Raw genomic sequence first — 20,559 nt, forward strand, 5'->3', positions numbered from 1 at the left:
AGTTCTTTGAAATTTTGAAGTTCCCAATTTAAAGCCATCCCTACTTTGACATGTTATATTTTAAATGTATTTACTGACACTGTGTACATTTTGTGCCATTTCTGATGTCTTTAACAGTTGTTTTGTCTGTGTTTTTCAGGACTATATTCCTGTGCGGATGGATTAAAAAACTACTCCAGACTGGTAGACATGACAGATGTGTATTGGAAATATAAACATGGACTTAAAACTTTGATGTGTAGCAAAAAAGTTCATCGTTGATGATAGTGATTTTCTAAGCTATATTGACTGGAACAGGGTCATTCTTCAGAAGTACAGGACTGTCAATGCTGCAATTTTGTTGTGAAAGTCACAATCCATGTCAGAAGTTGCTTGTTTTACTATACAGCAAAGAAGAAGAAATTGTACTGGGCCGACACCTATATGGGAAAAAGTTAATTTTGAATATCTCAGCAACCAAAGGGTATACAGCTATGAAACTTCACACACTAGTAGCTGATAACAATAAAAACCAGTGGCTAAAAGGATTTTATCAAGGTTTGTGAAATTTTAATTTTATTGAATTTTTTAAAATTTAATAGTTAAATTTTCATTTAAATTAAGTAACAGTCATCTCCATTTGATTATTCAGTGGTCTGCAATAGCGCAAAGACTTTCAAGAAGAAAAGACTATTAACCGAGCTATATAAGAGAAAATCATACAGATTTTATTAATTTAAAAAAAAAATAGAGAAAAATTAATTTGTTTACTTTTTAAAAAAATCACTATTTTTGTGTATCAGTTTTTCGAACAGTTTTTTTAGGATGGATGACCTACTGGAACATTGCCGCAACAAACTGCAGATCAACAGTGACTTGCATGAAAATGGAGAATGTATATTTTGGACTGGTTGTATTAACAAATTTGGCTACGGCCAGTTTCGTTACAGAGATCCAAGAGACCCACCGTCTGCCGGTTTTAGAACACGAACCAGTCACCGTGTTGCATTAATGGTTCATTATAGAGATTTTGATATTTCAGGCAGTCAACAGGCATCACATTTGTGCAATAATAAACTGTGCATAAATGTTGAACACCTTGTTTTTGAGGGAAACAGTACAAATAATTTAAGGAAAAAATGTTTTTCTCATTCTAGGTGCTATGGGCATTTTGATGTGGCAGGGCACCGCTTAGCAGACTGTCTAGTGCATTTATCAACACATTGACTATAGTTTTAATTTTCTGTTATTTTTTTTAATTTACAGGGCAATGTTTGTATTACAATGAATTTGAGATGGATACTAGTTATGCCTGTTGTTTTGGTTCTTGTTGTTGTTATTGTTGTTTATGTATTATTTTAGTTTCAGTAAATGTTCAAGAGCTCTTTCCGTTTCGGCCGGCATCAGGCCATCATCAGACATTCTGCCATGAATGTGACGGTGCTCTTTCCCTTTTTTTCTGTTTCTTTTCCTTGTAGGTGAACAACCGCCATGTTTCTAAGGCATTAAATTTTAGAAACACTGTTTTGCTGATGGAGCCTCATCAAGTTGTCCTTTCACGTACTCGTCCGAATACTAGCCTGAACTGCGGGCTTGATGATAAGCATATTCCAGCTTTGCTCGATTATTTTTTCTGCGGGTCTTGAACTTGGCTGTTTTTTGATGATTTCTGTGTCTCTGTGACCTCTTTGAAGTTGTTTTCAGATACCTTTTTGCCTGTGATGAAAGAGCCAGTCCGGTAATGCTTTTGACTTTTTTTTCCACAGAAGCTTGCAATGAATTGTTCAGCTGAAGTGTTTTTGATGCCAGACTACCAGCAAAGTTTCTGGACAGGTTAATATCTTTCGGCATAGTAGATAGTACTGCCCTGTTGAACCCCTCACATTTCTGTGTTGAAGTGTTGTTTTTCACACTCATGATGGCACACTCACTGAGTCTTATCTCAAGAATTGTTGACAACAGCTCACGGTCATTTTTGTTCAATTGCAGGTGATGAATTCCATGGGTTGGTAGAAACTTAGAATGGTACCACCAGTCACCAACACCCCCTAGACCAGAGCAAACTATCGAGTCGTGTGGACAGAAGCTGCAGTTTCCAGCGTAGCACTGTATAGTAGCTGCTCTTATTGCCGATAAGCGATTTACTACTTCTTCTGTCAGTCCATTTCCATCGGTTCGAAGTTTCTCTATGATGGCGCTACATCTGGCCTTGATATCTTTACACAGAGCGGAAATGGCTTGTTGTCTGGCACTGCCTGTCAGTTTCTTGCCTTCGAATACTGTCTGGCTCCAGTTGGAAGTCCGGGCTTTTCTCACTTGCCTGCTGCCAAGATGATGCGGATCTGCCTGGCGGTTGACACTCCAGGCATAGCCTAGCTTATCATAGGAGTCATTCATTCCCAGATGAGCTGCTGTATCTCCATCAGTTGTCAGTGTGCGGACAAGTAGGTCTTCATTTGACAACTGCTCAGCAATGCCATATGCCATTTTTCTTTCAGAATGAGGCTGCATGTATGATATTGTTGCTGTGCATTCAGATGGCCACCAGGACAAGTTATGTCGAACCCCTTGTTCCTCAGATAGGCCCCTGTCCAGCAGAGTTTATTTTGTACAGCTAGTCCCACTATATACTTGTAGCTTGTATGGTTTTCAATGGCAACTCCATAGGCTTGTGAAGCTGCCTGTCCAGGTTTGTAAGAAGACACCATTCTTGTTGCATTGTAGCGGCCATCAAAGGACAGGTCTAGAAGTTGCGGGTTCTGATGTCCTTGTTCCAGATTATGCTGAATGACTAGCTGCCTTTTTGCTGCCATGTCCTCCTCATTCAGCTTGACAGTGTTGAGGCTGGCAGCATTCAGTAAAGTTTGCATGTTGCTTCTAGCTGGTGGTGGTATGTCCATAGATGTTAAGAGCAAGTTCACTTTTTCTATTCCGATGGCAGTATCCTGGAGGGCAGACGCAAGTAACATGTTAATTGCTGCTCCTTTGCCGTCCCGACGTTTTTTATATGTTTCTATTTTATTTGAGAGGAAATGGCAGGAATTACACTTGAACTGCAGTTTTGAGCCTAGTCCATATTTCTCTTCCTTGTGCAGTGAGATATTTAACTATTTACACTTTCCAGAACTATGTTGCTGATACACACTGTTCATAAGGTAAATTAGTTGGTCCAGATTCACAACCCTGTTCCCTAATGGTTCACATTCCATTTTCAGATCCAGCTGTCGTGGTCGAAGTTCTGGTTTCTTTGGGCAGCCCCTATCCAGCTGGTCTTCATTTACAGCTGAACTACATCCAGGATCGGTTGCAGCCTTAGAAGGAAGAAGGTAAGCAGGTGATTTCTTGTTTCCTGGCTTGAAATGTCCGCCAGCAGCACGGCGCTTAAGTTTGCCCTTTGCCATGTTGAATTCTATACAGTTGATGTAAGATTTTGATGCTGTCTGCTTAAAGACCGGCAGTATTGTAAGTAGAAGTCTTTTTGTGCCATTATTAACACATTCAGGTTGTTTTTTCAAGGATAATATATGCTAATCCAGCTATCAGAAAGTCTGTTTGAAGTGCATCATTAAGAGGTGTTAAGTCTTAGATAATCACTTTTGATCTTAATTGATATTATTAGTAAATAGTGTGGTGTATGGGTGTGTTTTACTTTCAGATATTAGTTGCAGTAATCCTAATTGGTCTCAGTCATGGAATTTTGTCCATTAAATCTTTAAAATATCAATTTATTTTCATTTTAGTTAGCAAATTCAGTATTTTTTAAATAAAAATGTCTTATTTTTTTTAGTAATTTCTTATTTGATATATAAGTTTACAGAAAAAATAAGGCATACTGTTACATAAAAGATTCTACAAGACAAGCCGGTGACACCAAACTTTATTTCATAAGAATCCATCAAAATTTTTTCAAGATATGACAATTTTCCTAATGTGTCTATTTTCACTTGAAATACCGGTTTCCGAGCCAATTTGTCCGCAGAGTAAGCCTCATGTTTAAAGTGTTACTACGGTACAGAATTTAGTTTGTGGTGAGAATGCCTTGTTGAGTATTTCTTGCAATACCCTAATTTACTAGAATATGGGTAAAAAATTTGGCTTAATTCAAATTTTGGTTAGATTTAGGTGTCACCCCGGTATTGAAGTACTTCCGGGTCGTTGTTTCCTAGGAAGTAGTTCTTTGAAATTTTGAAGTTCCCAATTTAAAGCCATCCCTACTTTGACATGTTATATTTTAAATGTATTTACTGACACTGTGTACATTTTGTGCCATTTCTGATGTCTTTAACAGTTGTTTTGTCTGTGTTTTTCAGGACTATATTCCTGTGCGGATGGATTAAAAAACTACTCCAGACTGGTAGACATGACAGATGTGTATTGGAAATATAAACATGGACTTAAAACTTTGATGTGTAGCAAAAAAGTTCATCGTTGATGATAGTGATTTTCTAAGCTATATTGACTGGAACAGGGTCATTCTTCAGAAGTACAGGACTGTCAATGCTGCAATTTTGTTGTGAAAGTCACAATCCATGTCAGAAGTTGCTTGTTTTACTATGCAGCAAAGAAGAAGAAATTGTACTGGGCCGACACCAAATTCATGTTCTGGGAAAAATCCTCTCGTTGCAGAATTTTGGTTCACGTGACCAAGAAACGTAAACATTTAAAACACATAAATTGTTCTGGCGAGCTTTCGCCAAATTTCAAAAATGCTTTGTCCGATACACTGTTTTAGGCTTTTCTTGCACATAAGACTATACTAGGAGAATTCGTGGATATCTTCTGTCGCATTTAAGAGCTACGAACGTGAAAGCTACGTTAAGGTATTAGACTCGTAATGACAATCGGCTATTTCCGTGCGATTACGTATCCACCGCATGTGATTTCGGCATCCTTCGGAAATAACAGAAACTACTTTTCATAACGACCGGAGAATGCCGAAATCGGACGCAGAGAATACGGAAATGAACGGAAATTGCCGACTTTCATTACGGGTCCACTGCCTTCAAGGGTATTTTAATAGGCATGAACACATTAAATAGCTGGACTTCTTTATTATATATAAAACACTGACACATTTCCAAAAAGATGCAGCACACATCAGGACCCATTTAAATGTCTGTAACTTACACTTTCCTGAAGAATACTGTCAGTGCTGAATAAAAATCAAAAAGAAAAGTGGGGGTCCTGTTTGATGCAAGAAAAATCAAAGTCAAACGCACAAACTGCAAAATCAGCTAAAAATGCGACCCCAAATGGTAATGATGACCTAAGATTACACGACAAATTCTGCCAAGCTATCGTTTCATTATGAAAATGCTTCTCAAATGTCAAGCATAGATCTGTCAGCGAGAAAATGCAAAGAAAATCATTTGAATCTGCCATTATGCGACTACGAGGGGTGTTCAAATATGAATGCAACTAGGCCAATTTTTTGAAGTGCTTAACAAACAATGCCATAATAATTATCTGTGATATACAAAGTTTCAGTCTTTTAATCCAACTTTTAAAGGCGTTTTCATAATCTTTTCGAGGTATACTGTTTAGACACTGGAAAATAGTCGAACCGAAATTTTTGCTCGTTTGATATTTTCTTCCAGCAAGGTGTTTTTTGAGCCTCGGAAATAGGAAAAAGTCACAAAGGGCAAGATCTGGCGAATAAGGAGGGTGAGGAAGCTCGGCAACCTTTTCCTGTTTCAGATATTCGCGTACAATGGCTTCTTTGTGTGACGAAGCATTGTCATGCAACAACCTGACACCACGGAGACCAGTTGCTGGTCGACGGTTTGCGAAATATTTCTTGAATTTATGAAGGATCTTGCCTTTGTAAAACTTGGCATTTGCAGATTTACCCTTTCGTACGGCAATTTGAATAGCAGGACCTTGATTTGTAAAGAAAATTACATACATCACCTTTTTGACGCTAATGGTGCGTTTTGCTATATATTTTGTTCTGTATCTTTCGTTTGGGCTCATAAAAGTGAACCCACGTCTCATCGCCAGTGATGATATTTGCGAAAGATCGATTGTTGTATTTAGGGAACTGTTTCAACAATTGTTTGGCGATTCTTACCCGAGCAAGTTTTTGCTTTTTTGTAAGGAGATGGGGTATCCATCTGGCACTTATCCTTCTCATTTTTAAATCACGTCTGAGAATTGTATGAGCAGCTCCTACTGATATACCAACGCATTTAGCTATATGCCTAGTTGTAAATCTTGCATCGGTAGCAATCAAATCCTTTACTTTTCAACTATTTTTGGCGAAGTTGCAGTTTTCGGACGGCGTGCATGAGGCGCATCTTTTACTGAATCTACACCACTTTTAAATTTCTTACACAACTGTGTGACAGATGAAAAAGAAAGTTCATTGTTCCCATAAACACGACATATTTCATTAAATATGCCTTTCGCCTGTATACCAAGAATACAGCGGTTCTTGATATAGGACCGTATTTGGTCAGTGAAAGGAGACTTTTTCCCAACCATTTTAGCTTTAGTGTATACACGAGTAGATAGTGTTAATCGAGCTATTATCAAAGCTAGACTGAACGGATTTAAACATGTTTTGTATCAATGGAGAGCTTACACAACCCTCTATGCGATACATGTACCTATTTCGTGCAAATCATGGTTAAAAGCGAGATATTGGCCTAGTTGCATTCATATTTGAACACCCCTCGTACCATTCTTTTCGCGGCATTTTCCTATAAAGTGTCTGTATACCAATATGCTATTAACTTGCCCTTTGTTTGGAATGTCTTGGTAAAATATGTCGAACTCTAACGGCAACGTTCATGCTTCTATAATAGATTTTTACTGACATACCGAGTGTTTGGAGAACATTCATTAAAAGACCTTACTTACGATGAGATAAGTGCAAATCCACGGGGAACTGGAAACAAATTAGTTTCGAAAATTAAACTTGTTTACCTATCCTACAATCATACGGCTCAAAAGAAATGCAATACGATTATTCTAGATTTGGACTGAACATCGCAAAGATGATAGATATATCAAAAGGCAGAGTTAATTTCTAATTATCCTGCTCGCTGGACCACAGCGCCATGCGTTCCTATTGATTATTGTTAAATATCACAAAGGTGTGATTCGATCAATATCGTTAAAAGCCGTATCAAGCCAATTGCGGAAAAGCTGCGCGCGCGATAACCAAACATTCCGTGGGATCTCGGTATATGTGCGTTAATTTTAAGCAGTGGAAAACGGTGGTTCTCTATAATAGAAAATAGGCCTTCAGTTGGGTTTGAAATAGATGGAATGAAAGGAATTTAGATTTGACAAAATTTAAAATCATTTTTGTAATATTTATCTCTATCACCAGTCAGAAGGAATAGATATAAAAGGAGGATGAACGTAAATTCGTAGACTGATACTTACTTACATACATCTTTTATCGTTTCCAGTGTTTCAGAAAATACATGGATTGGAAATTGAATTATATTATTTCAAATGAGAATTTTATATAAATAATATAAGAATGTTTTATTAAAATTGCACGAATGATATATTGAAGGTTCGGAAGTGGGACAAGTTAGCATGGAAAATAACAAGGATTTTGAGGCGTATGCCAAGGGTCTCTTTGGAGAGGATTATAACGATAAAAAGACAGGGAAATTGGCAGCTCCATGGCCAGAGAAGCAAGAATATCATCCAAAACCGTTCGATATCGTTGTCGTTGATAAGAACGACAAAGTTTCAACAGCGAAAGATAAAGATAAAAAATACAAAACTGGCATTGGCAAGAGTTTGAATGCAAATAAAAAACCACCAAATAATGACGGACGTCTAACTCCGATAGTGATTGATATGAACGACACTCCTCTTGAGCAAGAGAAGGATGATGCTGTATTTAAGAAAAAACGAAAATCTGAGGAACAAGAATTTGATAAACTAAATTTTAAGAATGAAAAGATACCAAAAGATCAGAATGACAAGAAGAAAAACAAATCCAAATTGGAGAGGGTAAGGTTTGAAGCGGATGATTCTGGAATAAGTCTAAACGAAGAAGGGGAAGAGAGTGACAGTGATTTGGCTTACTTTTGTGTAGATCATATGCAAATGTGTAATTCGAGGAGTGAATTTAGAAAACATCGGAATTGCCATTTAGACTACACCAAATCCGGAACAAGTTCTCCTGCCGGACGGATCATGACGGAAAATAGATCCGGTGATATGACAGATCGAAGACTGCCGTTTCTGTCTGGAGGGAGCCGAGCCTCTAGAAGAGGTATACCAACAACAGCAAAAAACGCTGTCCCGTTATGTTTTCTTTACTTAGATCCATCAGTTACATTTTCATATTCTATAAAGTTGTTATTTTACTAATTTGCAAAACGTAAAATTACACGAGACAATCAAAAGAAAAATAAACAAGACTATTGAGCGGACTGTCATTCTTTTAATTTAACGTACAGTAAAAAATCATCACTGCACTGACATCAGCCGTTAAAAATCACATGCTCGATAAAGCATTCACTTGGCTGTTTTTCAAGCAATATTTCCCGATATAGCTAATATTTCTTTTCTCTGGGGGACCTTTTTAATATCCAGGGTGGCCAATCCATGTGACATTTCATTACACACGAGGAAATTGCTCGATTCAGGTAACATTTCTGCATATAATTTCCTTATTACTTGGCTGACTTTAACAAAATAAAAAAAAACGTCAAAGACAGGAAGCCGTGTACTTTCCTCAAAACAAAACGTCTGCCACATAGTCTCAATACTTTTCTCAAACACTTGGCCAAAATGTTTTTTTTTACGGACCAAATGTTCAGGTAACGCGTACACTGGGTATTTGAAGAAAGTGCTAGGAAAGCACTTGTTTTCCTGTCGTCGACCCTTTTTATTATATTAAAATATGCCGAGTAATAAGAGAGATACAAGCAAAAATATTACCTGAGTAGAGTTATGTTATTTTACATGAAAAGTCAAGTAGGTTATTACCCCGATATCACCCTCTCTTGAATATGATAATATCCTGATGTATTGTTACCTTATATACGTATGGATTTTCTACCCATACGAGAAAGAACGATACCTTTTTCATTTCACGGATAACTGACATCACCGGAAATTAATTTCCGAAAGTTCTGTCATACAAGAGCGTTTCTCATTTGCTGCCTTTGTGTTTGCAAATATCGTCTGCTAAAACACCAAAATAGAAATTTTAAAAGCAAGATTGTTGGTGGTTGGAATGTGTCATTGTTGTTTTCCATTTCCAAATGAAAGTCAGCTTGGTAGGCTTGATTCACTCTATTCAGCATTGTTACTGAAATATACGGAATTCATATATTATAATTCCAGTGCGAAGTCCATTTCTTTAGATTTAAGTAAAATATGGGGAGCTGTGATAATATTTATTTATTTTCTTTCAAATATCTCAAACAGATTATAACTTTTTATGTTCTTTATACCTTTCCTCCTATGCGGGCAATAATTCATATTTAAAAAAAGGTATTTTTAGTTTAATCATTTTTATTGCTTGTATATACATAAAAAAGGTATATGTGCGCCCGGACAATTTTACTCGATAGTAATTCAAGTCAGGTTCAAGGAACAATAATTCGTATCAACATCTTCTTATATAGTAATGGCAAACGTTCAATTAATGATACATTATGGCCATGTGGGTGGATTTGGGGTGGGGGGTGTTAGAGAAAGTAAAAGACTGTCAGGTTTCCTAGGTTATTCAATCCACCTAGTGCTTCCTAACAGCTGTGATAAATAAGTGCAAAAACCTAACACCTTAAACCTTAATTTCCTTAAATGCGAACTATATAATACACATAAACTATTATGCAGACAGGAAGACGTTAGTAGGGTTAAAAACAGTATAAAATCAAAAAGATATGTACTAGAATTATGGTGTAAACATCAATGTAGCCAGTGCTGATTTAAATCCGGAGACTGTTTCAACACTGACTACATGAGATGGTAATGTGTTCCACAGAACAACCGTTCTAGGGAAAAATGAATTTTTATAATAATCAGCTGTAGTAGATGGAATCTGAAATGCCAGATGATTGTAGTGTCTGGACTGTCTTGTGTAAGGTGTAACATAGATCGACATGATAATAAACCATTTTGTGAAATAAAATAACTCTACTATATTGTCTTCTAAATTGCAATTTATTCCAATGTAAGTCTTTTATCATATTTGTGACTGTGCCCAGGTTCTTGCTATAATTATTTGTCTTGTCTTTGAATGTTTTCTAGTTTATCTATGTCCTTCTGATGGTAACAGAATAAAACAATTCTTTTCAGGTAGAAGTTCAGCTGCTTTTGCAGCTGTGCAGACGATGTACACAGAGACGCTTGAGAAGCTGTATGCCTACTCCGGGGTCATAATTGAAGACAGACAAAGTCTTAAGAAAGAGTTGCGTGATAAGAAATTGATAATGGAGGAAACAATGATGGAATTTATGGAAGAATTGATAACACGAATATTAAAGGTATTTTCATTGCTTTTTTGGTCAAGTTCATAAAAGGTATTTGTTTGTTCACTATATTCACACAAGTGAACGTCAGCATCGAGTGAAAATAAAGTCGTGTGAAATATATTTTAACGTCACTCACAACAGTATTACGTCTAGATGTTTATGTTAAAAACGGTTAAAATCTCGTTTTGTTTTTATTCTTTTATTAAAGATTCAGTAATTATTTCCAGTTTTGTCTATGTTTAGCCAGCTTCACTCCATCGCTCTGTCGCCCCCGCAAAAAATAACGGAACAACATTTTGATGTTTAACTGTTGTGACGTCCCCGCTATCCGACACAGTGATAATCTTTGTCTCGTTATACGGTGTTCTGTCTATTCCGTTTAGTCGACAGGATAAAAGAAATACAGCACGAAAGAACTCAATTTTTGAAAGACGTATGTATACACGCAACGCTAACGACCCCATGATATTGTCGTTTTATTACATACTCATTTATAAAAACCGTTAAGTTTCAATGGCGTAACGTTATTTTATAACGAAAATCATTTTATGAATTAATGGAAATCCGTGGGTAAATTTATTAATACAACAACGTTACTATCTATGTAAGATAAAATATGATATAAAAACGCCTGGCACGTAAAATCATTCTCAATAATTTTTTTTAATCAGCCTCAAAAACTTGCACACGGACTTATATATTTTATTTCTCCATGTTATAGGCCATATGTTAATATACGACTGTGAAAAGTTTCATTAAAATCTACACTGTAGAAAATTTTCTATACGCGAAAATGTTAAGAAAATTGTGATTTTCCCATTGACTTCCATTATGAAAACTTGTCTGAATTTTCAAATCAGTCTAGCGAGAAATCAAGCACATGACCCTATCTTTTTTAGTTGCAGAATTTTTTTAGTATATTCTGAAGTTTTGAAAAGTCAGGGTTTAATCAAATTCTAAATTGTAGAATTTTTTTCTGATCCGAACGTGCAGAAATACCTTAACGACGACATTTTCAGTTTTAATCAGGCTAAATAACAAATTTATATCATTTACATAATAACTGTAAGTGTAATATGTGTATGTAATAAAAAGAATTTTAGATTTGCATCGAAAAATAAATACTTGTTCTTTCGCGGAATAATATTGCGCTCCTAAATTCGCGCAATATTTCCTCTGCATAACTTATGCATATTTCACGATACATATCTAATAACATATAATTGTCGTTGTGACGGGGGCATAAAACAACACAAAACTATTCAAGAATTTTTTTCGGCATGGGAAAGAACAACAATTTGAGCAGGGCGAAAGAATGACAGAACGAATAGCAGAGAAGTCGGTCATTAAAAATGCACAGACACATAAAACATGCATGGAAAATACAAATATCGTGTGGAGCGAATAAACAAACTGCTTAAAATAAAAAAAAAAAATTCAGTGTCACACAACCCACTATAATGTAAACAGATAAGCCTACTGATCAAGTCATTCATCTTGAGTTTATTGCATTTTCACAGCAATTGTTCTTAAAACATATTCTTTAGTTGAATGTTAGTTATTTTCGATTTTCCCCCTCCAGGAGTTTTTATGAACGGGACCGAAGATCATATTTGTATGTGTTTTATTTACACTAACATAACCCTGGAAAGAACAAAACTAGACCAGTTGTTGCGCAGGAAAATATTTACCTATTTCTTCCTATACCTTTTGTTTGAGTCTAGACATAAAATTAACATATGTCTCTCTTTATTTTCAAAACCAATTTCAGACATCAGTTTCATTCCTTTAACTAACATCTCAATATTATGAAAACATATACTCACTTCTTATAACAAGGTTTATCGCCTAACAATAAAACAAACTGTGAGATGTGATATCACACATGAGAAAAATAATTGGTTTGAAAACACTGTCTGAAAATGCTGTGTGAACGGTTACGTGTAAATAAACATTTACACGAAAATGCACAATGGCAGTGGTCCGGATAATGCAATTGGTAAATAAAGTAACAGTAAAAGTGACTTATTGTATCACAGGTCTATCAACCGCGTGGAACAATATTTGATACCAAGTTACACCCTAACAATGCGATGACATTTCCAGTCCTATTTCAATGCATTTGCAAGAAATACGCCCGCCTCAATTTGTTCTAATGACCCCGAGAAAATCGCAATGCTATGAGCGACGATGAAGTATAGGTTTAGAAATGGGAGAGAGCCCGAGGGCTATTATCTTCTTCCAGGGCCATTATCACTCAAAGGCACCGCGCTCCCATGTATTTACGTGTTTATTACATGTTTACCTATAATATAGTAAGAAAAGTTTATTGTGTAATTTTTATGGGTACTGACATCTACTTGCATAATAATAAACAGCTTTTCAGTTTCTATATTATATATGTAAGAGACTATACTGTCTAAAATCAAATCCCTAGATCCCTAGATAGTTGTTCTATGTTGCTGTTAGCATAATTTAGGGTTGAAATAAGTTTTATCACGAAGAACATACGACGTTACGCTCAAGATGATAAATTTAGAACTAAAATATTCGCTGTTGAAGCGTCATGACGTCATTTCTGTTTACGGACGTTAATTTCCCGCGATATCGATAGGATAATGGCCCCGGGGCTTATTATGATAATGTGATAATGCATGACGCACAGCGATAATGTGAGATTTTTTAGCATAAAGTTGTTACTATTTATAGGTACTCATGTAATAAATAATCATATAATTCTCTCCCATCTTGGGTTTTGGTTAGTGTCCAAACCGTTTAGAGAAAAGAAAAAAAAAAACACTGTAGTGCTATGATAGTCGGCAAGATAAAATCGTTACCTGCCTGTTAGTGACCGGATACGCCAGATATGGATTTCCTTTACGTAATTCCGTATCTGGTCAATAACAAAGTTAATAATAATTTTTCCTTAGAATTTATTCACCCGGTATAGATATAAAAAAAATCTAAAACAAATTTAAAGTGATGGCAAACATTTAATTCAATTTTGAAAGCTTCAGTCATTTATTACTTTGTCCCTGCTATTAAAAGTGTGTGTCTCTAGGGGGTGCCTATATAATAAGTTGATTTATTCGAAAGTCATCCATCAACAATCATTCATTGCACTAAAAGATTTTTTTTTTAAATTGGGTTACTACAGATATGCCATTTAGAAAGTTAAGAAAATGGCGGACCTTTGAGGAAGCCATTTTAGACTGTTTAAGATGTCTTTTACACAATGCTGAAAATTTATTCTAATGTTCTTTTAGTTAAAATGTGAAACATAATTTCTTTTGTTCTAGCTGGAAGAACCCTAGAGAAATGAACTTACATATTAAAGGAAATACAGCTTAAATAAATATCTAACAATAAATGAAATTCCACCAGTTGTTTAATGTTGTCATAGAAAGAAAGTGGCTACCATTTTGATCAAATAACTTCCCCATTCCTAGTGATAATACTGTAATAGAATGTCCGCCAGCTGAAATTATGGGCACATTGCTCGTAAAACACATAATTCCATTGTGTTTCAGAATAAATTTGACTTGCAAAATGCATATTTTTGTGTTTCAGAGTAAGATCATAATACCTAAAAGGTGAAAATATATGATCTGTTATTCACGGGTGAAAGATATTTAAATTTTATTCATTTTAAACTTTTAAAGTTCTGTACAAGTTAAAATTATGTTTGATATTTTTCGCTATGAAATTTTATTTTACATATAATACTGCACTACTATTTCAATAATTCGCTGAAAACATGTAAATGAAAGTTCATGGGAAAATCGTTCAAAGTGATTTTTTTGCACCAGACTAAAAGAATAGATGCAAAAGTTCATTGTTTCGTTACTGACCGAAAAAGGACAGATGCTGTCAATGAAAACCTATAGGGCGAGAACAAAGTTCAATATGAACTTCCAAGACGGCTTATATCCCGTATCCGATCACCTACCTTGCTGATTAGTGGCGATTGCCTGTTCTTTAGTACTTGCTCAATTTTTGGGGGGCCTCCGTGTCCGAGTAGTAAAGGTCACAGACTTCCAATCACTTGTTCCCCGCCATTGTATGTTCGCGCCTAGTTTTGGGCGTAGAATTCATCATGTGAGGAAGCAATCCAGCTGGCTTACAGAAGGTGCATGGTTCTACCAAGGTACCCGCCTTCGATGCAATCATGCCCAAAGAAGCACCTGGGGTCTTCTTTACCTCGAAAACCTTGAAAATCGCCATATGACATATAACTGTGTCGTTAAACCAAACAAAAACAAAACAAAGAGCTAAATTCATTATCAGCTGAACATAACTTACAGAACTCAAAATCGGCGTAGGAATATAAATAACATGAAATCGAATTACTATGATTTATGTAACTTTCATTTTCAGCTGAAGAACCAGTTTCTGGCTGAATTAGAAAGAAAACACAAAACCAACCAGGCTCATATAACACATCAGATAACACGTCTTTACAAGATGAGATCTGAAGCCCAAGAAGCCTGGGAGAGTTTACAGGTGCGCTTTCTTACAAAGCGAATCTCTTAATTATGACTTCTATATAGGCAGATTCATTAACGTAGATTTTGTATAAGCGAAAATCATGCTTGGAGTAAATGCAAAACTTAAAAAAAGAACTGGATAGTTATATTCCTTTTCCAGGAAAACATTAATAAAATAGGTCTCGATACTCCATGATAAATTTAGATATAACAATTTCTTTTTGCAACCGGCCTGAAACCGTGAGTAAAAGGCTTTCGGTTCCATAGAAGGTCACTTGTACCATTTTCCTTTTCATCCGTAGCATTGTAGCAATTAAAAGACTGTTGATTAGAAATGAAAGATGATTTTTTTCCAATGAAAATATCAGATATTATTTACTGTTCAATTTCAGAAATTCACTGGACTGAATCTCATTAAAAGTCCTTCATCTCTGTGAGTTTTTTTTCAGGTACCAAGTGACTATAACAACTTTGAGGAGTATAAAAATATCATTCTGAAGACAGCAGAGAGATCAGTGATACTACAAGTCATACTCCGGGAGATCTTTGAGTCGTGCAAGCATTACAACTACGTACTTAAATCTGCACCGGAAGCTGCAGGTATTTATGATACAGAAAATCTCGCTTGTGTCAAAGAAATATTTGTCGCGCCAGTTCTCCCGCCATTTTTATCGGTGAAAACAACTGAAGACGCTGACGATGAATCTGTGTCTGACTATACCTCATTAAAATGTATAGAAGGGTTTGAAAATGTAAGTGGAAAACATGCGTCAGGAAATGAAAAGTGTAGCTTCACCGGATGTGCATATATTATGGAAGATTTTGTTCTATTAGCTGATTGGTCTAACGGGTCTATCAAAATGCTGAACAAGCAGGGATTAGTTGCAGATGTTCTTGAATTTGAGCAAAGTCCGTGGGATGTCGCGAGAAACTATAGCGGACAAGTCGTTGTTACCGTTCCAAAACTGCAAACAGTATTTTTTGTTGAAGCAGAGCCGCATCTTCGAATTGTTGGACATTTTGAAACGAGATGTGACTGCTTTGGCATATGTAAAATACGGGACAATTATGCAATAACCTGTGATCCTTGGAGTAAATCACCGTCTGTCCGTGTCTTTGATAAACTTGGCAATACGTTGCTAAAAGTACAGACGGATGATATTGGTGACAATTATTTCAAATGTCCGCTACATGTGTGTTCCGACTTTTTTAGTTCTGTGATATATGTATCTGATGCAACGGCGGACTGTGTTTATGCCATTTCCGTTTCCGGTGATATTATCTTCTGCTACAAGCACGAAAATCTCGAGTATCCGACAGGAGTTGAAACAGACAGAAACAATTGCTTACATGTTTGTGGGAAAGCTTCATCCAACATTCACAAGCTCACAAATAATGGGTCTTTGCAAGAAGTGCTCCTGAAAAACAACTATGATGTACAACATCCGTGCGGAATTGCTTTTCATCCAAACGGAGATCACATGATTTTGACCGATCTTGAAGGTGAAATGTCATCAGGATATTGGAAGTTACATTTTTGGTAGATACCAAGGTACCAGAAAATGCTACGAGAACTGTGCTTTCTATGTACATTATATATAAACATATTTAATTTTTACACAGGTATTGGCAGGCCAAACATAACGGAGAAAACTGGATAGTTTTTCCGAGAATTAATATCGTAATAACTGTTATTTTGTTGTTGTTGTTTTTTTGTTGTTGATATTTTTAGTCAAATCGACACAAATTATGACATTCTGCACTCTTCTAGCTTTTCTGGTGAATTTACACATTATTTTAGGGACTAACGGGCAAATAGGTAGAATCATTGACCTGTCCGCAAATCAGCAGGGTAGCTCCGTCATGTCAAGAATTTGACTACCAGAAGTACGGACATAGCAAGTGTTTTGATGTTTATGAAATATTCGCCCAAATTGAATTTCTTTAAGAATTCAGAAGTTTAACTAGCACTAATAGCTGTCGTCCTTTTTAACAAAGCTCCGCTTATTAATTTCCTCTTTGATGCCATTTTCTGGTAGGCCTTACTAATCCCTTGAGACAAAAAAAAAATGAATTTCAAGCGAAGGTCGATAAATGGAACTTAACCCTATTTTGAATGCTGAGTTGAATTGTTTCTAAAACAAAAACAAACAATAAAAATCTAGACAATATATTCAGCCGTCAATAATATTCTTTGTCCATCGTTAGAATATACAATTTACATACTTGCAGATTTGTTTCAGTAATTGATTCTGGACACTGGACAATGCCACCATAAATTACTTAATAGATTATAGTTAAAAGGATGCATTAAAAAAAAACAAATTCTTTAGAATATACTTGGGGTTATGTAGAACTTATTAAAAACTCAATCAATGTTTCATTGAATAGGCTGTATTATAGTAAAGCAAATGTATTGAAAACGTATAATCATCTGTCAACAACGATTCACCATAGGTTTTGAACTATCAATTTTGATCCTTGGTACTTTTCTCTGAAGCTGTCCATCTATGTATGCATCTAGTAAGCTTATGTATAGTAACCACTGGTTACCCGTGTGGACGACTCCTCCAGAAAATTGTTAGCTCTTTTAGTTGGAGGCTAGAGCATGAACTATAAGACACTTCAATTCCAGAAGCTTTCTTAATTCTTATGTCATTTGCAAAGCATACGCGTACGGCACTAGTAATTTTAGTTAGAGAAGCGGGGGCTTGAACTGACTATACATAGTTTCGTAGCCCAGCATGTCACTCCTACATCCGTTTTTAACACTGCTTAACTATGTATGTTTATGACCAGTTACACGTACTGATTCCTCTTCTAAAAGGAAATAAGCAATTTCAGATTTTTGGGATATTGACGAAGACGCCTAAGTTTTAGAATTTTCGCATGTTCTCTTTTTTAATGCCAATGTGTAAATCGCCAATAAATGCGTTCTTGATTTTACTTTTCATCCGGAAGTCTGTAAGTAACTTTAATTTGAAGTGACGCAGATGACTTTTTATTTCGTATTCTTTTGTAGTAAGATTTAGCTAAAGATCCACACCAATCGGCCAACATGCTGTTTGATATTTCCGTTTTATTTCCATGTATCGATCTTGGCAAATGTTTCCTTTTAATGGACCGAACTCTCGTTATTGTGTCCTACGGGGCGTCTGTTTGTTTTGTGCTCTTTGATCAAACACTGAAATAGGACCATGAGTGTTGCTGTAACTGGAAATGGCAAAAAGAAATATCCATTAGAATCCTTTGTCGAGTTGATAATTCATGACACTACTCTGGGGAACAATAGTTAAACATATATAAGTAATACTCTTTTAACTAAAACCAGTCTGATTCAGACAATAACGACTGTCATTTTTAAAAGATTCTGGTGGGAGAAAAATAAAATGTGTCATTTTTGAAAGAATAAATTGCATAACTTACTAGATGTAGTTCCCCTCTGTCAGGAGTACGCATGGTTATAAAGATAAAAGAGTGACAATGGGACACAGTAATACACATTTAGCAAATCGTTCATTACAATTTTTATTTATTTTTTGCCAGTATAAAAGTACAGAAGTCATTTTACTGAAAATTAGCATACACTGTACTTTAAGAGTAACATATTTAACTTACAATTAAGTACTTTGAGCAATATGAGCCGCGCCATGAGAAAACCAACATAGTGGCTTTGCGACCAGCATGGATCCAGACCAGCCTGCACATCCGCGCAGTCTGGTCAGGATCCATGCTGTTCGCTTTCAAAGCCTATAGTAATTAGAGAAACTGTTAGCGAACAGCATGGATCCTGACCAGACCAGACTGCACGGATGCGCAGGCTGGTCTGGATCCATGCTAGTCGCAAAGCCACTATGTTGGTTTTCTCATGGCGCGGCTCAATTATGTTTTCATTTACGGTAGAAACTCTGTTTCTCGAGTTCCAAGGGATCAAGCGTTTTACTTCGAGATAACCGAAATTCGACTGAAAATGATATTTTGTTTACTTATGTTTTCGAGACGGGACTTGAAAATGCCTTCGAGATAGCCAGAATTTTGAGACAAGAGTATTTCAACTGTAGTTTTATTTACGACATAACCGCTACATTCCCATTGCATCATATCTAAGATAAATGTTAAATTTTTGTCTGGTATTTGACTCATTGTTGTGAAAAGTTAAATCTGTATAAACAATTTTCGCTCGTTTGATAATGTTTGTGTTTTTAAAAATAAAATAACGAGGTCGAAAAGTGAAAGGTATTGTATAATTGCAAGATTCAGTTTTGATAAATTTTAAATGTGTTACTGACAGCATATAAAGCCAGAAGTACGTCATTGTGTTAGAAGACCGTTACATTTACAGTGATATGTTTTGAAATAATGAAAGAAGTTTGACATGGAAGATAGTTACACTTATTACACGGTCTCCATGGATGGACACAGTACCTATTTATATAACAGACGGGAAGAAAAGAGGACAATAGATTAACAATGCAATTTGTACATAAATATCGTTTAGTTCAAGATATAGAGAATTCATCATTGGTCTTCGGTTAAGATCAGAAAATCCCAACCCGAGGGCGCACCGCTCAAGTCTTAAACGAGGCTGAGCCGAGTTTAAGACTTGAGCGGTGCGCCCGATGGTTGGGATTTCCGATCTTCACCGAACACCAATTATGGATTCTATTTCACACTTACCACAACAGAAACAATAAAAACAAGCATAAAAATATGAAACTACTTAAAACGCGGGAAATTGGCGTCCGTAAGCAGAAGTGACGCCGTAACATTTCAGTGACGCACAATAACAAAGCTCCGCTTTAGTTTTATCGTTTGTAGCGTAACGGTACGTTCTTATCATAAAGTAATGAATTTTGAATAGAGAAATACACTATAAGGAACGGAGAGAAAAGATAAAGGTACCTGATTTTTAATTATTTTACATAAATACTATGTATATTCAGTGCATGAAGTAGTCCGTCACAGGAGTGTGGGATAACCCATGTGAGATAAGATTTTCCAGCACTTCTAAAAATAGATATTTTTCTGTCCGATAAGTGAGAAATATTATGCCTAAGTTTCACATTTGAAAATATGAACAATTATTGAACAATATCTACGTAAACATAAAATAAAAATATTTTAGTGTATAAACAGAAATGTGTATCAAGTTTTGAAAACTCCACACTCATAATTGTATACTAAATCCAGTGTAAATGCAGTTGAAACCCGGTTTCTGGAATTCCAAAGGATCGAGCATTTTAATTAATTCGAGATAACAGCAATTCTGACTTAGAATGATATATTGTGCACGTGTTTTCGGAACAGGACTTGAAAATATTTTTCGAGATAGTCGGGATTTTGAGATAAGCGAGTTTAAGATATCGAGTTTCAACTGTACATAATACCACTTAAACACTGGAAGTTTTCTTCTTTTACAAATGGCTTTTAATTTATAACATTAGATCGGACAGGCAGTTTACATATTTAGTCAAATCGAATATATTTGATCAGGATTTTCTACAACTGTGGGCGAAATAAAAGAGTGTATTTAAAAGCTGAAAAGTATCCAAAACTTTATGTGAGACAATGGTTTATTCTAAGAAACTGGGAAAAAAACAACAGAATGTTGGGTAAATAATGGAATATATTTAGAA

The 20,559-nt window shown here is 35.8% G+C and overlaps 1 protein-coding gene across 1 annotated transcript; it reads left to right on the plus strand.

Annotated features, from left to right (window-relative positions):
• On the plus strand, positions 1–18,639 carry LOC123547438 (uncharacterized). Its single transcript, XM_053551686.1, has 7 exons — positions 1–537; positions 3,195–3,305; positions 4,290–4,631; positions 7,508–8,221; positions 10,261–10,448; positions 14,814–14,939; positions 15,373–18,639. The coding sequence occupies exons 3-7, from the start codon at positions 4,577–4,579 to the stop codon at positions 16,465–16,467; spliced, it is 2,178 nt and encodes a 725-aa protein (XP_053407661.1). The 5' UTR covers positions 1–537; positions 3,195–3,305; positions 4,290–4,576; the 3' UTR covers positions 16,468–18,639.
• Positions 18,640–20,559: the final 1,920 nt, after the last annotated feature.

This window comes from Mercenaria mercenaria, chromosome 9 (genome assembly GCF_021730395.1).
Source record: "Mercenaria mercenaria strain notata chromosome 9, MADL_Memer_1, whole genome shotgun sequence".
Lineage (NCBI taxonomy): Eukaryota > Metazoa > Mollusca > Bivalvia > Venerida > Veneridae > Mercenaria > Mercenaria mercenaria.